The 20,985-nt window shown below is 41.3% G+C and overlaps 1 protein-coding gene across 5 annotated transcripts in view; it reads right to left on the bottom strand.

Annotated features, from left to right (window-relative positions):
- Positions 1-20,985, bottom strand: part of TXNRD3 (thioredoxin reductase 3) — an 80,667-nt gene that overhangs the window by 15,598 nt on the left and 44,084 nt on the right. For 3 of the 5 annotated variants that reach the window (XM_050781700.1, XM_050781698.1, XM_050781699.1), the window contains 4 exons: positions 18,800-18,907; positions 14,506-14,601; positions 11,913-12,047; positions 10,910-11,385 (listed from right to left, as the gene is read on the bottom strand). In XM_050781700.1, coding sequence (XP_050637657.1) covers positions 11,323-11,385; positions 11,913-12,047; positions 14,506-14,601; positions 18,800-18,907 — 402 coding nt within the window. In that variant the 3' untranslated portion in view covers positions 10,910-11,322. Of the gene's footprint in view, positions 1-10,909; positions 11,386-11,912; positions 12,048-14,505; positions 14,602-18,799; positions 18,908-20,985 lie in introns of those variants that run through there. The other 2 variants (XM_050781696.1, XM_050781697.1) reach the window with 2 other exon arrangements.

Raw genomic sequence — 20,985 nt, 5'->3', positions numbered from 1 at the left:
ATCTTTCTCTTTGGCTACCCTTAAAATTTTTTTCCTTCACTTCAACCTTGGTAAATCTGACAATTATGTGTCTTGGGGTTGCTCTTCTGGAGGAGTATCTTCGTGGTGTTCCCTGTATTTCCTGAATTTGAATGTTGGCCTGCCTTGCTAGGTTGGGGAAGTTCTCCTGGATAATATCCTGAAGAGTGTTTTCCAACTTGGTTCCATTCTCCCCATCACTTTCAGGTATACCAACCAAATGAAGACGTGGTCTTTTCACATAGTTCCATATTTCTTGGAGGCTTTGTTTGATTCCTTTTACTCTTTTTTCTCTAAACTTCTCACTTCATTTCATTCATTTGATCTTCAATCACTGATACCCTTTCTTCCACTTGATCAAATTGACTACTGAAGCTTGTGCATGTGTCACGTAGTTCTCGTGCCATGGTTTTCAGCTCCATCAGGTCATTTAAGGTCTTCTCTATGCTGTTTATTCTAGTTAGCCATTCGTCTAATCTTTTTTCAAGGTTTTTAGTTTCTTTGTGAGCGAACATTCTCCTTTAGCTCGGAGAAGTTTGTTATTACCGATCTTTTGAAGCCTACTTCTGTCAACTTGTCAAAGTCATTCTCCATCCAGCTTTCTTCCATTGCTGGCGAGGATCTGTGATCCTTTAGAGGAGAAGAGCACTCTGATTTTTAGAATTTTCAGCTTTTCTGCTCTGGTTTCTCCCCATTTTGTGATTTTATCTACCTTTGGTCTTTGATGATGGTGACCTACAGATGGGGTTTTGGTGTGGATGTCCTTTTTGTTTTGTTGATGCTATTCCTTTCTGTTTATTAGTTTTCCTTCTAACAGTCAGGACCCTCAGCTGCAGGTCTGTTGGAGTTTGCTGCAGGTCCACTCCAGACCCTGTTTGCTTGGGTATCACCAGCGGAGGCTGCAGAACAGCAAGTATTGCAGAACAGCAAATGTTGCTGCCTGATCCTTCCTCTGGAGGCTTTGTCCCAGAGGGGCACCCAGCTGTATGAGGTGTCAGTCGGCCCTTACTGGGAGGTATCTCCCAGTTAGGCTACTCAGGGGTCAGGGACCCACTTGAGGAGGCAGTCTGTCCATTCTCAGATCTCAAACTCCATGCTGGGAGAACTACTACTCTCTTCAAAGCTGTCAGACAGGGACATTTAAGTCTGCAGAAGTTTCTGCTGCCTTTTTTTCAGTTATGTCCTGCCCCCAGAGGTGGAGTCTACAGAGGCAGGCAGGCCTCCTTAAGCTGTGGTGGCCTCCACCCAGTTCGAGCTTCCTGGCCTCTTTGTTTACCTAGTCAAGCCTCAGCAATGGCAGACGCCCCTCCCCCAGCCTTGCTGCCGCCTCGCAGTTTGATCTCGGACTGCTGTGCTAGCAGTGAGCAAGGCTCTGTGGGCATGGGACCTGGGCTGTGGCAATTTCTTAAAACAAGACAACGAAAGTTGCCACATCGATTGACTCTTTCACAAAAGATTTCTCCATAGCATGTGATGCTGTTTGATAGCATTTTACCCACAGTAGAACTTCTTTCAAAAGTGGAGTCAATCCTCTTAAACCCTGCTGCTGCTTTATCAACTAATTTCGTGATCCTATTCTAAATTCTGTTATCATTTCAAAAATGTTCACAGCATCTTCACCAGGAGTAGATTCCATCTCAAGAAACCACTTTCATTGTTCATGCATAAGAAGCAATTCTTTGTTCATTCAAGATTGATCATGAGATTGCAGCAATTCAGTCACATCTTCAGGCTCCACTTCTAATTCTAGTTCTCTTGCTGTTTCCACCACATCTGCAGTGACTTCCTCCACTCAAGTCTTGAACTTTTCAGAGTCATCTAAGAGGGTTGGAATCAACTTCTTCCAAACTCCTGTTAATGTTTATTCTGATCTCCTCCCATGAATCATGAATGTTCTTAATGGTGTCAGAATTGTGAATCCTTTCCAGAAAGCTTTCAATTTACTTTGCCCAGATCCATCAGAGAGATCACTATCTATGGCAGTTATAACCTTATTAAATGTGTTTCTCAAATAGTAATACTTGAAATTCAAAGTTACTCCTTGATCCATGGGATCTATGGATGCTGGGTTAGCAGAGATGACAACAACATTCATCTTGTATATCTCCAGGAGGACTTTTGGGTGGCCAGGTGCATTGTCAATGAGCAGTTTTATATATACATTTTTTGAGACAAAGTCCCACTCTGTGACCCAGGCTGGAGTGCAGTGGCATGATCTCAGCTCATTGAAACCCCACCTCCTGGGTTCAAGCAATTCTCCTGCCTCAGCCTCCTGAGTAGATGGAACTACAAGTGCCCGCCACCATGTCCGGCTCATCTTTGTATTTTTAGTAGAGGCAGGGTTTCACCATGTTGGCCAGGCTAGCCTTGAACTCCTGACCTCAGATGATCTACCCACCTTGGCCTCCCAAAGTGCTGGGATTACAGGCCGAAGCCACTGTGCCTGGCCTCAATGAGCAGTAATATTTTGAAAGTAGTCTTTTCTCCTGAGCAGTAGGGCTCAACAGTGGGCTTAAAATATTCAGCAAAGCATGTTGTAAACAGATGTGCTGTCATTCAGGCTTTATTATTATATTTCTAGAGTACTGGCAGAGTAGATTTAGCATAATTTTTAAGGGCTGTAGGATTTTCAGAATGGTAAACGAGCACTGACTTCAACTTAAAGTAGCCAGCTGTATTAACAAGAGTCAATCTGTCCCTTTGAAGCTTTGAAGCTTTGAAGCCAGGCATCGACTTCTCTCTAGCTGTGAAAGTCCTAGATGGCATCTTCTCTCAATATAAGACTGTTTTGCCTACATTGAAAATCTGCTGTTTACCACCTTCATCAATAATCTTGGCTAGATCTTCCAGATAACTTGTTGCAGTTTCTCCAACAGCACTTGCTGCTTCTTCACCTTGCACTTTTTTTTTTTTTTTTTTGAGATGGAGTCTCACTCTGTTGCCCAGACTGGAGTGCAGTGGCACAATCTGGGATCACTGGAAGCTCCACCTCCCGGGTTCAAGCCATTCTCCTGCCTCAGCCTCCCAAGTAGCTGGGACTACAGCGCCCACCACCACGCCCGGCTAATTTTTTGTATTCTCAGTAGAGACGGGATTTCGCCATGTTAGCCAGGATGGTCTCGATCTCCTGACCTCGTGATCTGCCCACCTCAGTCTCCCAAAGTGCTGAGATTACAGGAGTGAACCACCACGCCTGGCTACCTTGCACTTTTATGTTATTAAGACAGCTTCTTTACTTAAACCTTATGAACCAACTCTGTTGGCTTTAACTCTTTCTTCTGCAGCTTTCTCACCTTTCTTAGCCTTCACAGAATTGAAGAGTTTGGGCCTTGCTCTGGATTAGGCTTGGTTTGAGGGAATGTTGTGGCTGGTTTAATCTTCTATCCAAACCACTAGAACTTTCTCCATATGGGCAATAAGGTTATTTCACTTTTAGTGAACCATTCACATGTTCACTTGTGTAGCATTTTTAACTTCCTTCACAAACTTTTCCTTTGTATTCACAATTTGGCTATCTCTTTGGCACAAGAGTTCTAGCTCTCAGCCTATCTCAGCTTTTGACATGCTGTCCTCACTGGGCCTAATGATTTCTAGCTTTAAAGTGACAGATGTACAACTCTTCCCTTCCTTTCACTTGAACACTTAGAGGCCACTGTAGGGTTATTAACTGGCCTAATTTCAATATTGCCGTGTCTCAGGGAATAAGGAGGCCTGAGGAGATAGAGAGGCACAGAGGAACGGCTGGTTGGTGCAGCCTGAAACTCTGAACTGAGTATTGGCAAGGACAGGTAGCTCTAGTTGAAGCCCTTCTACTGTTGACTTGAGCAATGGGAAAAGGGCCCCCTGATGCTAAAATAGAGTGGGAGAAATTCTGTTTTTGTTTTTTGATTTTTTACCTTTTCTCTGCTCATGTTCAGCCCCCAAGCAATTCCATGGCAATGAGATTGGTAGCAATGATGGCAGAGGCCTAAAACTCTGAGGGGAACCTTATCTCTGGAATGTAGGACAACCCCATTTTTTCCTCTCTGTCCTCCTGCTACTGGGCCCTTGATGTACAGAGATGCATAAAGTGTGTGGCAGAGAGAGGTGAATAAAATCCTAGTTTTGGGGCTAGAAAAACAATAAAAGGGATCCCTAGGGAACTAGAAAATATTAGTGAGATTGCACAGAGGAAGGAACTTGGGAATGCAACCCCACAAAGTTGTTTATAAATCACTGATCTCACTCAAAGCTACACACCTATGGATATGACCCTAAACAGCACACCATAGGCTTTGAGAACTGAATTGTGGGACATTTCAAGTTACAGAGAGAACACTGGGTGGCAGGACACTTTGAAAATGGAATTGACATTGAAACCAACCCCAGACAATGCTGATAGGAACTTGCAGCCTGAATCCAATCAGGTCAATTGCCTGATGAAAATGTCAACCTTTGCTGTAAGGTTTAAACAAGACCAAGAGACTTATAATATTAAAAATGTCTGGAATACAATATAAAATAACAGCATATGACAACCAAGACAATCTACATTTGTGTAAGAAAGGACAATCAATAGATACCAGCACTGAGCTGATAAATGGCTCTTATGAAAATGTCCCTACCAGTAATAGAAAATATTCCTGAAATGAATAAAATAATAGAAAGGCTCAGGAAAAAAAACAAAAGATATAAATAACAACAAAATGGAAAATTTAGAACTGAAAAATGCAATAACCAATATTTTAAAAAGCATCAGACAGACTCAATAGCAGAATGAAGATGACAGATTAAAAAGTCTATGAATCTGAAGACAGAGCAACAGAAATCATCCAATCTAAACAACTGGCAGGAAAAAAAATTAAACTTAATTGAGTTTCAGGGAACTATGTGACAATAATATCTAGTCTTTTTGTCATCACAGTCCCAGAAGAAAAGGAGAAAGGGTGCAGGGATAAAAATATATTTGAAGAACTAATGGCTGAAAATATCCCAATTTCAACACAGACATAAATCTAAGGATGCAAGAAACTCAGTGAACCCTAAACAGGATAAACCCAAAGAAATCTATATCTAAATACATCATGATAAAACTCGTACAAATGAAAGATAGAGTCTTGAAAGCCACCAGAGAAAAGCAACACTTACTTATAAAGGGACAATTCAAATTACAGATTTCTCATAAGAAACCATGAAAGCCAAAAGGAAGTGGGACCACATTTTATAACCGCTGAAAGAAAATTGGCCAGGCACAGTGGCTTGCACCTGTAATCCCAGCACTTTGGGAGGTCAAGGCAGTTGGATTACCTGAAGTCAAGAGTTCAAGACCAGCTTGGCCAACGTGGTAAAATCCCATTTCTACTAAAAATAGAAAAATTAGCCAGGTGTGGTGGCACACGCCTGTAGTCCCAGCTTGCTCAGGAGGTTGAGGCAGGAGAATCGCTTGAACCCAGGAGGCAGAGGTTGCAGTGAGCCAAGATCATGCCACTGCACTCTAGCCTGGGTGACAGAGTAAGACTCCATCTCAAAAATAATTATTAACAACCCAGATTTCTACATCAAGCAAATTATCCATCAGGAAAGGTGAAATTTAAAAAATATATCAAATATTAAAAAATTAAGAGAATTTTTTTTTCTTTTTTTTGCCATCAAACATGCTGGGATTTTTCACTGGGGTTGCACGGAATCCAAAAATCAATGAGCAAAAAGAAACATCTTAATAATATGGACTCTCCCAATCCATAAATATGGTATATCTTTCCATTTATTTCATTTTACAATTTCTCAGCAATGTTTTATAGTTTTTCATATAAAGATCTTGCACATATTTTGTTAAAACTATCCCTAAGTATTTCGTATTTATATGCTGTTGTGCATGATACTGTAATCATATTTTCAATTCAATATGGTTTGTTGTTAGTTCTTAGAAATACAATTGATTGGCAGGTGTGGTGGCTCATGCCTGTATCTCAGCACTTTGGGAGGCTGAGGTGGGTGGATCATGAGGTCAGGAATTTGAGACCAGCCTGACCAACATGGTGAAACCCCATCTCTACCATAAATACAAAAATTAGCCAGGCGTCTCATGATACACGCCTGTAGTCCCAGCTACTCAGGAGGCTGAGGCAGAAGAATTGTGTGAACCCAGGAGGCGGAGGTTGCAGTGAGCTGAGATCATGCCACTGCACTCCAGCCTGGGCAACAGAGCAAGACTGTCTCAACAAAAAAGAAAGAACGAAGGAAGGAAGGAAGGAGGGAGGGAGGGAGGGAGGGAGGGAGGGAGGGAGGGAGGGAGGGAAGGAAGGAAGGAAGGAAGGAAGGAAGGAAGGAAGGAAGGAAGGAAGGAAGGAAGGAAGGAAGGAAGGAAGGAAGGAAATACAATTGATTTTTTATGTTAACTTTGTATTCTTCAACTTTTAAATTCATCTGGAAGTTCTGGTAGTTATTTCTGGCAGATTTCTTAGGATTTTCTATGTACACAATCATGTCATCAGCAAATAAGGACATTTAGGTCTCCCTTTCAAATTTGTGTGCTTTTTATTTATATTTCCTGCACTACTTAACTGACTAGGACCTCCATTACAACATTAAATAAAAATGGTAAAGTCAGCGTCCTTGTCTGTGCTCAGTCATCTTAGTATAATGTTAGTTGTACTTTTTCTGTAGATGCCATTTACTTGTTTGAGGATGTTCTATTCCTAGTTAGCTTAGAATTTATATCATAAATGCAAACTTGAGGATAAGTGATAAACATAATAAAAAGAACAAAAAAAACCCCATCTTCTACATCTATTGAGATGACTATATTGCTTTCTTTCATTTCTCATATTATTTCATTGCATTCCTGGGATATAAACTTGGTCATGATGTATTATCCATTGTATAATTTGTTGGATTGAAGATAGAATTTTTAGGAATATTGGAGTTGACTTTCATATGTTGTATTGGTCTATAGCTATTTTCTCTCAAAATCTTTGTTAGTTTTTGGGTACCAGTGTTCTGCTGGATGCAAGAGTTGGGAAGTGTTCTTTCCTTCTATTTGTGTAGAATTGGCTTCTTTTTCCCCTTAAATGTTTGAAAAAATTTGACAGCAAAGCCATTTAGTCTTGTCTTTTTCAATGCAGAAAGGTTTTAATGATAAATTTTATTTCTTTAATGAATACAGCAATATTCAAATTTTCTATTTCTTCTTGAGTCAGTTTCTCCAGGTGTTTGTCCATTTTCCATAAGTTTTTTTTTTTTTTTAATTTAGTGGGATAGAGTTGTTTAAAATATGTTGCTATTATTTTGTTAATTTCTGTAGATTTTTCATTAAAAAATAAAGAGTATTTTAGGACAGTTTATATTTACAAAAAATGGAGAAAATAATACTGAGTTCCTACACACCCCCTCACCCCACCTAGTTTCCCTTATTAGTATGGTACATGTTACAATTAATGAACCATGTTACATTATTAACTAAAGTCAATAGTTTACTCAGATTAGATAAAAACATTAGTTATTTTCTGTTCCAGGGTCTCATCTAGGACATTACATTATATTTGCCTGGCATGTCTCCTTAGGCTTCCCTTGACTATGGTAGTTTTTTAGACCTTTCTTATTTTTCATGACCTTAACAGCTTTCAAGAGTACTGGTGAGGTATTTTGTACAATACCTTACTTTTGAATACCTTAACAGCAACTTGTCTGATTTTTTTCTTTTTTTTTTTTGAAGGAGTCTCACTCTGTCACCCAGGCTGGAGTGCAGTGGCACAATCTCGGCTCACTACAAGCTCTGCCTCGAGGGTTCACATCATTCTCCTGCCTCAGCCTTCCAAGGAGCTGGGACTACAGGTGCCCACCACCCAGGTCCGGCTAATTTTTGTATTTTTCGTAGAGATGGGGTTTCACCGTCTTAGCCAGGATGGTCTCCATCTCCTGACCTCATGATCCACCCGCCTCAGCCCCCCAAAGTGCTGGGATTACCGGTATGAGCCACTGCACTCGGCCGCTTGTCTGATGTTTTAATTAGTTTAAATTGCAAATATTTATCCTCTCACAGTTTCTAAGGATCAGGAATTTGGAGTAACCAACTGAATGGTTCTGGTTCAAAGCCTCTCGAGAGGTTACTGTCAAGCTGCTGGCCCAGGGATGGCTTGACTGGAGTAGCATTCACTTCCAAACTCGTTCACAGAGACACTGGCAGACCTCAGTTTCTTGCTGACTGTTGGAGACTTCAGTTCTTCACCATATGGGCCTCTCCATAGGATTCCTGAGTGTCATCAAAACATGACAGCTGCCTTCTCCCAAAACAAGTGACCTGAGAGAGTGAATGAGGGTGACCAAAACTTAAGCTGCAATCTCTTCATGACCTAATCTTGGCAGGGACATACCATCACTCCTGCCATATGCTACTGGCCACACAGACCAGCCCTGGTGTAACAAAGCGGGGACTATACAAAGGTGTGATTTCCCATTGGTGGAGATCCAATTTAGAGGCCAACCTGGAGGCCCCCTTGCACAGTGAAAGTCTGCAAGAGCAGCAATTTGTCCGCCTTCTTCCTATCTGCCTGCCTACTGCTTGTACTGTTGAGTGTCCACAAGAGCTTTCCTTAATGGGACCCTATTTATCACAGAAGTCAAGATTTTCCATCCAATGTGCTATATTAACAACTTAATAAATGTTGCTCAATTCTTTAAGTCTGTGAGACAGGCAATACTGTCCATACTTAATAAACGAAGAATAGGAAAAGTTAAGCAATCTATCACACATCCAGTAAGTCATGAGACCAGGCATTCCCAAGTTTATCATTCTTCAAGGCTCTCTTCCTACAGCTCTCTTCTTCTTGTGAAGCGGCTCCTGGTTCTACTAACTCTCCAGCTTGTTCTCACTAACCCCTCACTTCTCTCACACCAGCTCCTCCCTCTACCTTCCATCATGCTACATGGAGTTTAAGGTCTTTGGGTTCCTAGTTAGTTCCACAGCTGAAATCCTCTTGCCCATGCCTATATGACACTAGCCTTTTGAAATTTCTTAAGCCTAGCCTTTATGGCCTAGCACAAGGCAAACTCCATAAATATTCTATGCGTGCTTGAAATGAGTATGCTTTCATATTGGGTGCAATCTTTGAGTTGAACTTGTTAATTCTGCTACTCAAAAATAAATCTTCACTGATTTTTTTGTGTGTTTGACCTAATAATTTACTGAAGTATGTTAAAATCTCCACTATAATGGACGGTATCAATTATTCCTTGCAGATCTATACACATCCGTATGTTATTAGATGCATACTAGTTTTATCTTCCAGGTAAAATTAGTCTCTCACCAATATATAGGTACCATATTTACCCCAGAAGAGGAAAAAAGAGGGAGAAGAGAAAGAGACAGAGAGGAAAATAAAAGGGTGAGAGGAAGCCAAGACAGATAGATTTATATGTAGGCATCCTCCCCTCCTTGCAAAAGAAAGATTATTAGCCATTCCAATAGTCTGTAACCTGGACAGTGGTTACAAATGCTTAAGATGGATTGCTTCTTTCCACTCACATCAGTGAGAAGACAGGCTTCTCTGCTGCCTCTCTCTGTGAGGCAGTCTGTTTCCCACTCAACTTTCCACTGGGGTGCAGCCCATTGGGCTTCCAGCTTTACACAAAGATTTCCTATCAGAAACTCCACCCATGCAAACCTGGGATTTCGTTTTTTTTGCCCCATGCTCAGTGCAAAGCAGGAGTTGAAGGCTTCCAGGGTTCTTGTTTTGCTTCATTTGGGATTCTGGAAAAGCTGGCTCTCTGTGTGTGTGGCACTTAGCAATACAGTAACAAAATTATTAAAAATATATTTTATCAAGTATTTAAATCAAGTCTGTTGAAAGCATTAATCACACCCTCTCCATATTGCTTCTAATCTTTAAAATCCTTTGGTCTCCTGCAATTCAGCTCAAATATGGCTACTTTCATTAAACTCTGTTCAATCACCCTACCCCTGCCCTACAGCCAATAGAAATTAGTAACATCTCCCTCTGCCTCCTGCTGCACTGTTTCTGCCACAGGGATAGCAATTACCCCAACATACTTTACACCTTTTAGATACATTTGTATTTTTTTCTCCCAAAGAAAAAAGCCACTCTATAACTAGGTCCTATGTCAGTTTTCTTTGGGTTTCCAGTCCCACTACCCCGCTGCTCCATTCCCTGCCTCCAGAAAGGGTAGCAAAATGCCTGTCTACAAACAGTGTTCCTAACTGTTGGCTTAACATTTGTCTTTTAAGATAAATGGCTAGAAATTCTGACCCCAGCCTATCCAATCTTAAGCTAAACAGCTAGTGTGGCTCATGAGAGCAAGTGGCTTAAAAGAGCCTTGCATTGGCTACTGTGTGGCATACTCAAGAAAACAGAGGTTTTCCAAAAGGACCTTGGATGGGCCTCTGTCTTCAAGGACCTCTGAAATGCTGACATGTCTGTAAATTCTCATGCAATCACTTAATATTACCTGTATTCATTTATGGAACTTGACCATCATTAAATAGACTATGACAGAATTATTTCACAGTTAAATTAGTTAGATTTCACATAATACAGTATTAAGAACTTTTGGAAATATTACTATTAAGATCAACATGAAAAAGCAATTCAAGTCCTTTTATATTACATGAGATATTTTGTTCAGTGTAGAGATATTAATTAGGGGAGAAAAGCTTCAAGGTTATCACCACCAAGTAATACGTGTGAGTGTGAAGCACGAGTCAGCATTTTAACAGTAGGTTAAATGTGCCTCAAAAAAGAAAAGAGATGACTAACCTTACATAGTGTGTACAGCTTCCTGCTAATGCACATGGTCCTCTGCAGACAGCTATCCAAATGCAGCCCACAGACACTGTTCACCAGCGAGCATGTGTGAATTCTAGGCCCACACACTAGAAAACCACCACTTTATAGAGTTTCATAACTGAAAATATATTTTCATAGAAACAACAAAGCAAAGGGGATGAAAACAATGGCGACCAGAAAAGCTAACTTAGATGAATGGTGCCACTCAAAGGTCTTTCCGAGGGAAGCTCAGTCCTGGCTTGCGAGAGTCGGCCTTGGCTCACCTCACAACAGGGCTCCAAGCTAAGGCGTCAAGGAAGCAGTCCCACTGCTTCTCGCAGTCAGCGAGACTACAAGGCAGATGCCCACTGCTGTCCTGTCTCCTCGTCTACTTTCTCATCTCAGTGTTGTAAGGCAGCCCTGCACTGGTCCCTGAGTAACAGAGCAGCTGTCATGAGCACAGGTTCATGTTATCCGAGAGTGTTCTTATCTTTGAGAGAAATGAGAATATGACAAGGAAAACTAAACAGCAGCAGGCCTAGCCTCAGCAACCTTTCTGAGTGATGTCTAGTCCCGACGACTTTGTGATTTCCAAAGTCGTGAACACCTGTTCAAGAGAAAGAAAACAAATACATATTTAGATGTTAGCACTGCTTTAAGAAAACACATTCTGAATATTACATTTATGCTATTCTTTAAAATATACAAATCTGGCCGGGCATGGTGGCTCATGCCTGTAACCCCAGTACTTTGGGAGGCTGAGGTGGGTGGATCACTTGAGGTCAGAAGTTCGAGACCAGCCTGGCCAACATGGTAAAACCCCATCTCTACTAAAAATAGAAAAATTAGTCAGGCATGGTGGTATACACTTGTAGTGTAGTCCCAGCTACTCAGGAGGCTGAGGTGGGAGAATCACTTGAACCTGGGAGGTGGAGGTTATAGTGAGTCAAGATCATGCCACTGCACTACAGCCTGGGTGACAGAGTGAGACCCTGTCTGAAAAAAAATAAAATTAAATTAAATTAAAAATAAAATATACAAATCAGTTACTAATATGACATCTAACAAGTGCTTTATAATAGTTTTTCAAACTACATCAACTGAAGCCAATTTTTAAAACCTCCTGTTTCCTACCTCCCCACATGTGGGGTGAATTCCAATGGTGTCATCAAGTAGCTGTTTTGTGAGCCCACATTTCATTGCAGCTGCAAATCCTTGGGTAACCTCACCGGCATTTGGTCCAAGAATATGAAATCCTATCACCCGATCCTTTAATACAGAAACAAAACAAAGAGAATCCCTGTAGGTTAATGGTCTGAATATGGATCCATTCACTGCAAGTTCACAGTTAAAATATACAGTATCTACTACAGAAAAAGAACTTCAATGTCAAAGTGAGCAGAGAACATTACCATGAAACTAAGCCACTGTAAGAGTCTGTTAAATGAGCCAGTAAATGCACATCCAGAGTTAATTTGCACTCAAATTTACTAGAACAAACAATTTACCCACTGCATGAAGGACTTCATTAGTATGATGTAAATTTCCAAATTATGCTGAGACAATGCGCAACAACAACATAACAAATCTGAATTAAAGTCCAACACTGGAATAACTCTGGGGCAGCAGGTTTTACTGGAAATAAGAGGTTGTTGGCCCAGGAAGCAAGATGCCCTGTTCCCAACATCAAGTAGAGACAAAGGAGAGGCTGGTGCAGGGCTGCCACCCTGTGTGCTGAGAGGTATGGGGTGCAGGCAAAGAGCTGACCCACCGAGATGGGAAGCAAGATGTGCAGTCATTTTCCACAGTAATGGTGCATTCTAGGCTGTCCATTTGTCAATGTTCCTTCATAGCATTATCCTTCACTGTGATCTTCAACAGTAAAAGCATACAAGAGATGAAGAGAAAGACTATAAAAGGGCAACAGAGGCCAGAGCCAGGAGAAATCCTTGCCTACTGAGTTTCTGAAAAAAGCAACAGCTCAGAATCGTCATACACATCTGCATCTGCTAGCGGGCACTCCAGAGGGGAGGCAGGCAGAAGCTGCCTGGGCTGGGGCTTCAGAGTAAGTTCCCAGGGCCCACGGAAGACTACTGCATTGGAACCTGAGGTGGTTGGTGGGTTGCTCAGCAAACAGAAAAGCGGGGTGGCTCAGAGCAAAGTAAGGACACTTGGTGAGAATCTCCACTGATAACTGTAAATGAAGGTCATGAGTGAGGGAAGTCTCACTTATAATTTTGACCTTAGAGCTGGAATCAAGTATTCCCATTTCATAAGTTCGAGGGTTCTGCTCAAGAAATAGGCATGTGGCCAGGGTAAAGGAAAGGGACACAATCCCCATGGTTAAAGAGCAAGGCCAAGAGTGTGGCCTGGGGACCTGGGCGGGAGCCAGAGGGGTGGCGTGGGACATAGCAGAGGGGCTCAGAGATGGGAAACGGGGCTGACAGCCACAGAGGTGCAGCCCACACCCTCATGAGGAGGTCAGAACTAGCATGACGGCTGCAAGTCCCACCTTCAGCAGCAGCTCTCTCATCAAACCCCAACCGTCTCACTTTCGGAGAGTAACAATGTGTAGTCTCTCCCTGCTCCCTTTGGAAAGGCCGCCCACAACTGCCAAAAATTGACCTCAGATAACTCTGTCCCAAAGAATCAGGATGTAGCCCAGCACATAAGCATCCATCCTTAGGAGCACAGCTGCGAACTTGCCCAACCTGGAGCATTTCAGGGCCATTATGATCACCACCCCTGTCACTGCCCTGTAGCCATGTGCAACTACCAAGAGACTAAGCCCTAGAGCTCTGGATGACTTCATCATTCAGGCAAAAGAGCACATGCTAATGGGCTACTAGCCTGGGACACGCTGTTTTCTGTTATACTGAAAATAAGATAAATACAGAGATGTGAGAATTAAACAAGATAATGACTGCTGTTCAGTAAACTTTTATGTAAATGTCACTTGTTACAGTTCATATTTATCTATTTGTATGTTTCCTCTCCCCAGATAGATGATAAACTCTTCAAGAAAAGAACCAAGTCTTAACACTGCTTTCTACATTCAGAATTCTTTATAAAGCAAATTATAAATAAACTGTGCTTTACGCTACTGAGGAAGGCTGTTAACCATTTTGATGCTCGCCACTGGTAACTGGGAGGAGGAAAGCCTCCAGTAATGGGCTGCTGCTTTAGTGAAAGCATCAGGAATTAGCTCAGTAAGTCAAGTTTCACTTTGTGTGAACATCTCCATCTAAAGACTTTTGACACACATTCAGTCTGTTTATAAAATGCATACATACAACTTACTATTTGATGACCAAAATTTTCACAGATCTTCTAGTTCTAAACTATCAAGTTTAAACTATCAGGCTATCAAGATGGCCCTGGGAAAAGGCAGCTTTCAGTGATGTATTTTGAGTGGACACTGGTAGGGCTCAATCACAAACTATCACTGCTCAGCCTCTGTGACATGTTAACTAAATGACAACAAGGAGGTGCTCTGAATTGTCCTGAAAGCTACCTTAGAAAGATTATAAAAACGGAGCAGTCCCAGCTGCTCACAAGGCTGAAGCAGGAGGATCACTTGAGGTCAGGAGTTGGAGACCAGCCTGGGCAACATGGCAAGATTCCGTCTCCAAAAAAAAAAAGAAAAAAAATTATAGAAATCCAAATACTAGAAATAAAAACTACATTTAAATATCACAGCATTTTGGCTTCTAGTGGTATTACATACATGGTCTAATTTATTGCAGATTATCTTTGCGTAACAAGTGTTGTTCTCTCTGCCAGCTACTGTCCATTCAAGAGGCCAGAACAAAGTATGATATATCTGGAAGATAAAAGAGAGAAAAAGGGCAGAATTAACATATATGGAAACCATTCTTTGATAGGCTCTTTAATTCTATAAAGGCAATAATCTCCATAGCAGCTTTCAGAAATTTAAAGTTCAGTGACCCCAACTTTATGTATCTGTTAGGAGCCCCGGGGTCAAGCCTCCTGAAATGCTAGCTGCATACATGTGTTGGCTGTTGTTTTACTTGCTTGGCTGTAAGTCCAAGCAAAAATCCACAAACAAAATCTAGTTTTCAAACATGTATAGAGTACCAGCAACCCAAGGCAGAGCACCAGGCACAGGTTCTCGTGTGGGCTGCAGAGTTGAAGACTGAGATCTTGACGTCAAAGCTGACCCTGATAACAGGGCTCATGTTCCAGCAAACTTAAGGAGGAGCAGAAGAAATAAAACAGCTCCAGTCATTTAGAGCTCCAGAACATAGCGATGGGAGAGCGGGAATCATGTCTCTCACATTTCTGTCCCCAGGCCCTCACGCCAGTGCCTCTATGCCTCTTCAATCTGGCTCAGTCTTCTAAGAACCAGAATAAAATGCCATGTGCCCTCTCTCCAGCTTGGGGTTGCTGTGGTCTCCCAGTGTTGTAGTTCTGAATCACTCCGTACACAAACGGGCAGTTAATGCTGGGTGACAGAATTGGAAATGTAGTATGAACAATAATCCACAATGGATGGATTTAAATTTTAAAATACCACCCAGAAATAATCATTTTGAATGTTAGGGAAAAGCATCAATTGCTGGTGCATGTAGAGTTAAAACAAAATTTTTATTAAGGAGGTATCACAATATACAGTTACTTGTAGCCAAAAAAAAAAAAATTGATTTAACTTGTTTTTAACAGAAGAGAAATAAACTCTTCTACCCATTTTTTGTTTGTTTGTTTTGAGACAGGGTCTCACTTTGTCACCCAAGCTGGAGTACAGTGGTGAGATCTTGGCTCACTGCAGCCTTGACTGCTGAGGTTTGAGCAATCCTCCTGCCTCAGTCCCTAAGTAGCTGGGACTACAGGTGCGCGTCTCCACACCTGGCTAATTTTTGTATTTTTTTGTAAAGATGGGGTGTTGCCATGTTGCCCAGGCTTGTCTCAAACTCCTGAGCTCAAGTGACCCACCTGCCTCAGCCTCCCAAAACGCGAGGATTACAGGTGTGAGTCACCACCTCCCACCACTTCTACCTATTTTAATACAAACTTTTTAATCTCTGCAGCTACTAAAAACAGAAATGTTTCTTTATCTTAGAATATACTTTCCTAAAAACACACCTCTAAGGTTAAAAAGAGATGGTACAAACTCTTACCAGGTTTTTTGTTGTTGTTGTTGTTGTTGTTGTTGTTTTTTGTGAGACAGAGTTTCACTCTTTCGCCCAGGCTGGAGTGCAATGGCACGAACTTGGCTCACTGCAAGCTCTGCCTCCTGATTTCTCTTACCAGGTTTTAAACATGATTTTTAAAACAGTAAGCTACTATTTCTGATGTGTTCTATCACTTCTGCTATGAAGCAAGGAGGTGAACACTCACACTTCCCCCCATCTCCTTGCATTCTTTCACTGGTTTTGTCAAATGTGGTTTTTCCTTCTAGCACTTTGAAGATTTTACTGTATTTAAATTTCTTACCCTTCTGGTTCAAAGTGGATGTGAAATGTGGATCCAACTTCCAACTTTATATTTTTCCTTAATAGCTACCCACTTATTCTGGCACCCTTTAATGGATGGCCTGTGTTTTTACTATGGATTTAAAATATGACCTTATCACATACTAATTCTTACGAGCATTTGAATCCATTTCTGGGTTTCACATTCTGTTCTACTGATCTTGCTGTCCATCTGTGCGCCACTGCTGCACAACTGTAAGCACTGTAGCCATGTGGTAAAGTTTCATATTTAATTAGGGCTCCCCTCATTATTCTTGAAGTCTTTTTATCAACTTATGCACAATTACAGACATAATTTTCAAAGCTCTGCTGTGGAAAACAGTGATCTCTGATCCCACCTATTTCAATGAACCTAGAGGCCACCATGTTCAACCTCTTTTATTTAATCATTTGGGTATTTACCTCTATGTTTCTAAATAACATGCTTATATTGCTACTGCCTGACTTTCCTATTTTAGGCTTTATTTATTGATTTGGCTCTATGCAAGAGCAAGATGAGCTCTCTTCCCTGGCCCCTAGCACTCACTCTAGCTCCTTCCTGCCCTTCCCATCCCCATATTCCCAATACAGTTATATACTCTTAGCTACCACAGTTACCAGTGTTTCCTTTACTATGTAAAAGCTATTGACAGACAACTTGAAAGCAACAAGCAAAGGATGAAGCTGCACCCTTAGCTTGCACATTGACAAACACTAACTCAAAATGGACCACAGACCTAAATGCACTCACACTTCCTCCCATCTCCAGTCATGCACAGCATGTGTTGCAAAACAATGCTGGTCTACGATGGACAGCATATATGACTGTGGTCCCATAACATTAAAATGGAGCTGAAAAATTCCTGCCACTTAGTGACATTATAGCCATTGCAACATCATAGTGCAGCACATTACTCACTATTTGTGGTGATGCTGATACCGCACTGCCAATCTCCAACAGTCTAGCATATATAATCATGTACAGTACATAATACTTGATAAAGATAATAAATGTGAAATGACTATGATACTGATTTATGTATTTATTATACCACACATTCTACTATTATTTTAGAAAGTACTCCTTCAACTCATAAATTAACTGTGAAACTGCCTCAGGCAGGTCCTTCAGGAGGTATCCAGAAGAAGGCATTGTCATCATAGGAGGTAACAGCTCCACGTGTGTTACTGCCCTGGGACAGGATGTGGTGGGAGAAGACAGTGACATTGATGTTTCTGACCCTGTGTAGGCCTAGGCTAATGTGTGTGTTTGTGTTTTCATTTTTTATAAACAAGAAGTAAAAAAAAAAAAAAAGAAAAAGAAAAAAGCTTATAGAATAAGGATATAAAGAAAGAAAATATTTTGTACAGCTGTACAATGTGTTTGTGTTTCTCTATATTGGGAACTTTAAAAAAATATTAACATCATATTTTAAGTCCTGTCAAAAAGCAACAAATAAATAAATAAAACAGGTGAGTTGATCTGCAGCAAACCTTGGTGAAAAGACCTTAAAGTAATCCCAAAAACTTGGGGAACTTGTTTCCTATAAAGATATTCCTTTGTCTGGGACACAGCCTTCTACATCCTTCCTGTCATGTGCCTGACATCTTTCTACCTTAATTTTTCATTAATTTCAGAAACTTTTAAAACTAAATGTTAAATCCATAATTATTATCATCGATTTTCCAAGACCAATGCAAAAAGGATAGCTTATTATTATATAAAGAGTTAATTAAAAAACTCTGATAAAATGTTCCCTAAAATGTAAATTTCAAAAATAACCATCTAAAGTAACATAAGGTTTTAATTACACATTTCCCCAGCACCAGAAATTTAAATAGGAGTTTCTTAAATCCTTAGGCCATTTAACTAGGGAATATCAGTGCTATCATTTAAATAAATTCCCAATAATAAATCATACAACTAAACTGCCTTCAAGGAAAAGGACTATGATTTCAATTCTCTTTTACTTGAAATATCAAGTATTAATAACCCTCCAATTCTTTTTAACTCTCTCTCTCCCGCCTGTGTTGGAAGAGTGGGCAGAAAAAAGTCAATCAAACTTCCCAGCAAGAAACAATGTAAGAAAATATTTTTAAGACTATAATTGGACAGGGTTAGGGTGTAAAGGAGAGGTAGCAATAAAGGTGTGTAGAGGGCATCCTTTTGGAAATCTGAAGAGCCCACAGGCAGACAACCCTGGAACTTCCCACCTTACCACCCATAGCCATTCCTACTCCTGCATTCCCAAAAGATCTTAAAATAACTTTGAGCTTCCTTGTATAAGTTTGCTCAAATAGATTTTTGTTACTTGTAATTCAAGTGTCCTGACTTACAGATTACACTCTCCTCTTTCCCAACCATATTATTCTTGTTTGCTAGACAGACAGGGTTTAAATTAATTGCTAATTTTCCTAAAATAGGAATATGATTTCCTACAATATAACGATCACAGTAACTTGCAAATTGCTGAAATAAAAAGTGACCGCAAAGAAAAATTGTTGATTAAAAGAGATTGTTTTTAAGGAAGTAATAAAACACAATCTTACTTCTAGATTCTCTTTTTTATATACTTCAATAGCTTTTTCTTCAGCTAATCCGCAGCAACCATACTCCAGAGGAGTAAACACCGTAGTCGGAACATTAATATAATCACACTGAAAGACAAACAAATTACATTGTTTTATTTTGTGAAACTTTACAGCAAAAATCTATATTACATATATTTATATAAAGAAAATAAATGAGTCCAGTTCAGTGTAACTGATTCTTAAAACATCAACAGCTTCAGGAAAATTCTAAGGTACCTTAACAGAGACCTGGGATGGGCCCCTGACTCAGGGGAAGAGACCACACACTGGCCAGCCACCAACAAACGGGACCGGCTCTCCTGGAGCACAGACTCAGAGGTCTAAAAACCAGGAGGAGGTGGAGGTAGTGCCACCCATCTGCCCCTAAAGACACTCTCCAAAATGTTTTCTTTCCATGCCCATGATTCTGGGCTCTGCTCTCCTGGAGCACTTCTTCCAAGCAACCTTGAATTATGCTACTTCACTGGAAGCTGAGACCACCCCTTTGCCATTTCATATTCCTTATGCCACTGAGAGGCGAGGCAAGTATGCAGCTCAACGGTGCTGGACTGAGTGTTCCTGACCATCAAAGCGGGATGGTACGCGTGTGAGTGTGTCTGGAGGGGGGTGCTAATATACAGCAGGGACAAGGATGACCATAGGTCATCTCTGTAGTCCAGGGGTTAAGAAAGAACTATCTCCAGAGCCTTTATCAGACTGAGTCAGAGAAGAACGGACATTACAATGTGGCACTCCTGCCTAGGAGAGGCCCCAACTTGGGAGAAGAGAGGGTCTCTCTGGCTGTGTGGAGAGGACCTGGAATACTTTGGTGGGTGAACCATGAGACCGTGTGCATGGACAGAAAGCTGTGTGTAGGTGGCAGAGAAAAGGTGGAAAGTGCCTGCCCAGTCACAGTCCCTTCAAAGGACACCACCATCCACAGCACTGTATGTTCCCCAACCCCTGCCAGTGGCCACAAGTGATCAGACTAGGGACAGCCATCTGATCTCACAAGAGCCAACACAAGCTGGGGCAGAAATCTACGAAATGGCAGAAAAAGGTGGGCTGAGTCAATCCAATTCTTTCTTTTGTAGGAAAATTAACTAGAGTCAAAGAAAATTTTCCAGGTGGTAGAGGAATGGGAAGAAATGGACCTGCAGAGTTGTCGCCAAGTTAGGCCAAGGAAGAGCACATCTCTACAAACCCCCCACTGTATGCTGGGCCCCAGAGCAGCTGGGACCTCACCTCCAAATGCAGGCAGGCCCAGCCCTAGTATAGTTCTCTTTCGAGGTTCCTCTGAGATTCTACCTATTAATCCCAGGATTCTTACAGTAACCTCCCTCAGTTTGCCTAGTTTGAGTGAGCTTCTACTGTTTGTTACCCCAAAGAAAACCAAAACACCACCAGGTATCTCCCGAATCAATGAGAGGATTTGCATACAACACAGGTAAGTTCTCCAATTAGCCTAGATTCTTATGCTCTCATGCCACTTCATGTTTGCCTACCTGCAAACCATGGGTAAGCCAAGCATTTATTTTCTTTTCCCAACATGGCTGAGAAAATCACATAACTATGTGAACTGCCTGGGTATTTTCTGACTTCTCTGAGGCACTCACATGTTGCCAATCCATTTATTGACTGGTAACTGACCCCAGATTCCATAGCTTACATGGGAGGCCTCATTCTTAACAGATGCCTTTGTTTCCTGTTTCATATCAATTAAGAAAAATAAACAGGAAATGGCTCAACTTTGCCCCTTTCTCCTAAAAACCTTCTCCACATCTTAGACCATCTCCTCCACCTGGACTTGACTCATGCTGCCCTTTTCCTAGGCTTCTTTCCATCTTGTGCCTTTCATCTCTTACTTTATACTCTACACATATTGCTCCATATTCTAATCTCTCCTCCCCACAGTCACCATGATCAACTCCTTACAGCATTAGGCAACTGCTCTGCCGACATATACCCCAAAATGTTATTTGCAGTTGAGATAATTCCTTGCACATTTAGCATTCCTGGGCCCCATCCATTAATGCCAGCAGAGTCCCCTCCCCAGTGGCCAGCCTCATGCACCAAATACACCCACCCACAAGGTCTCCATGCAAGGCCTTGGCAGATACCTGGGGGATGAAGCAAAGCAGCACATAGCATTCCTCATGAAGAAT

This window comes from Macaca thibetana, chromosome 2 (genome assembly GCF_024542745.1).
Source record: "Macaca thibetana thibetana isolate TM-01 chromosome 2, ASM2454274v1, whole genome shotgun sequence".
NCBI lineage: Eukaryota > Metazoa > Chordata > Mammalia > Primates > Cercopithecidae > Macaca > Macaca thibetana.
The sequence above is the reverse complement of the archived record's forward strand: the minus strand, read 5'-3'. Positions and strand labels throughout refer to the sequence as shown.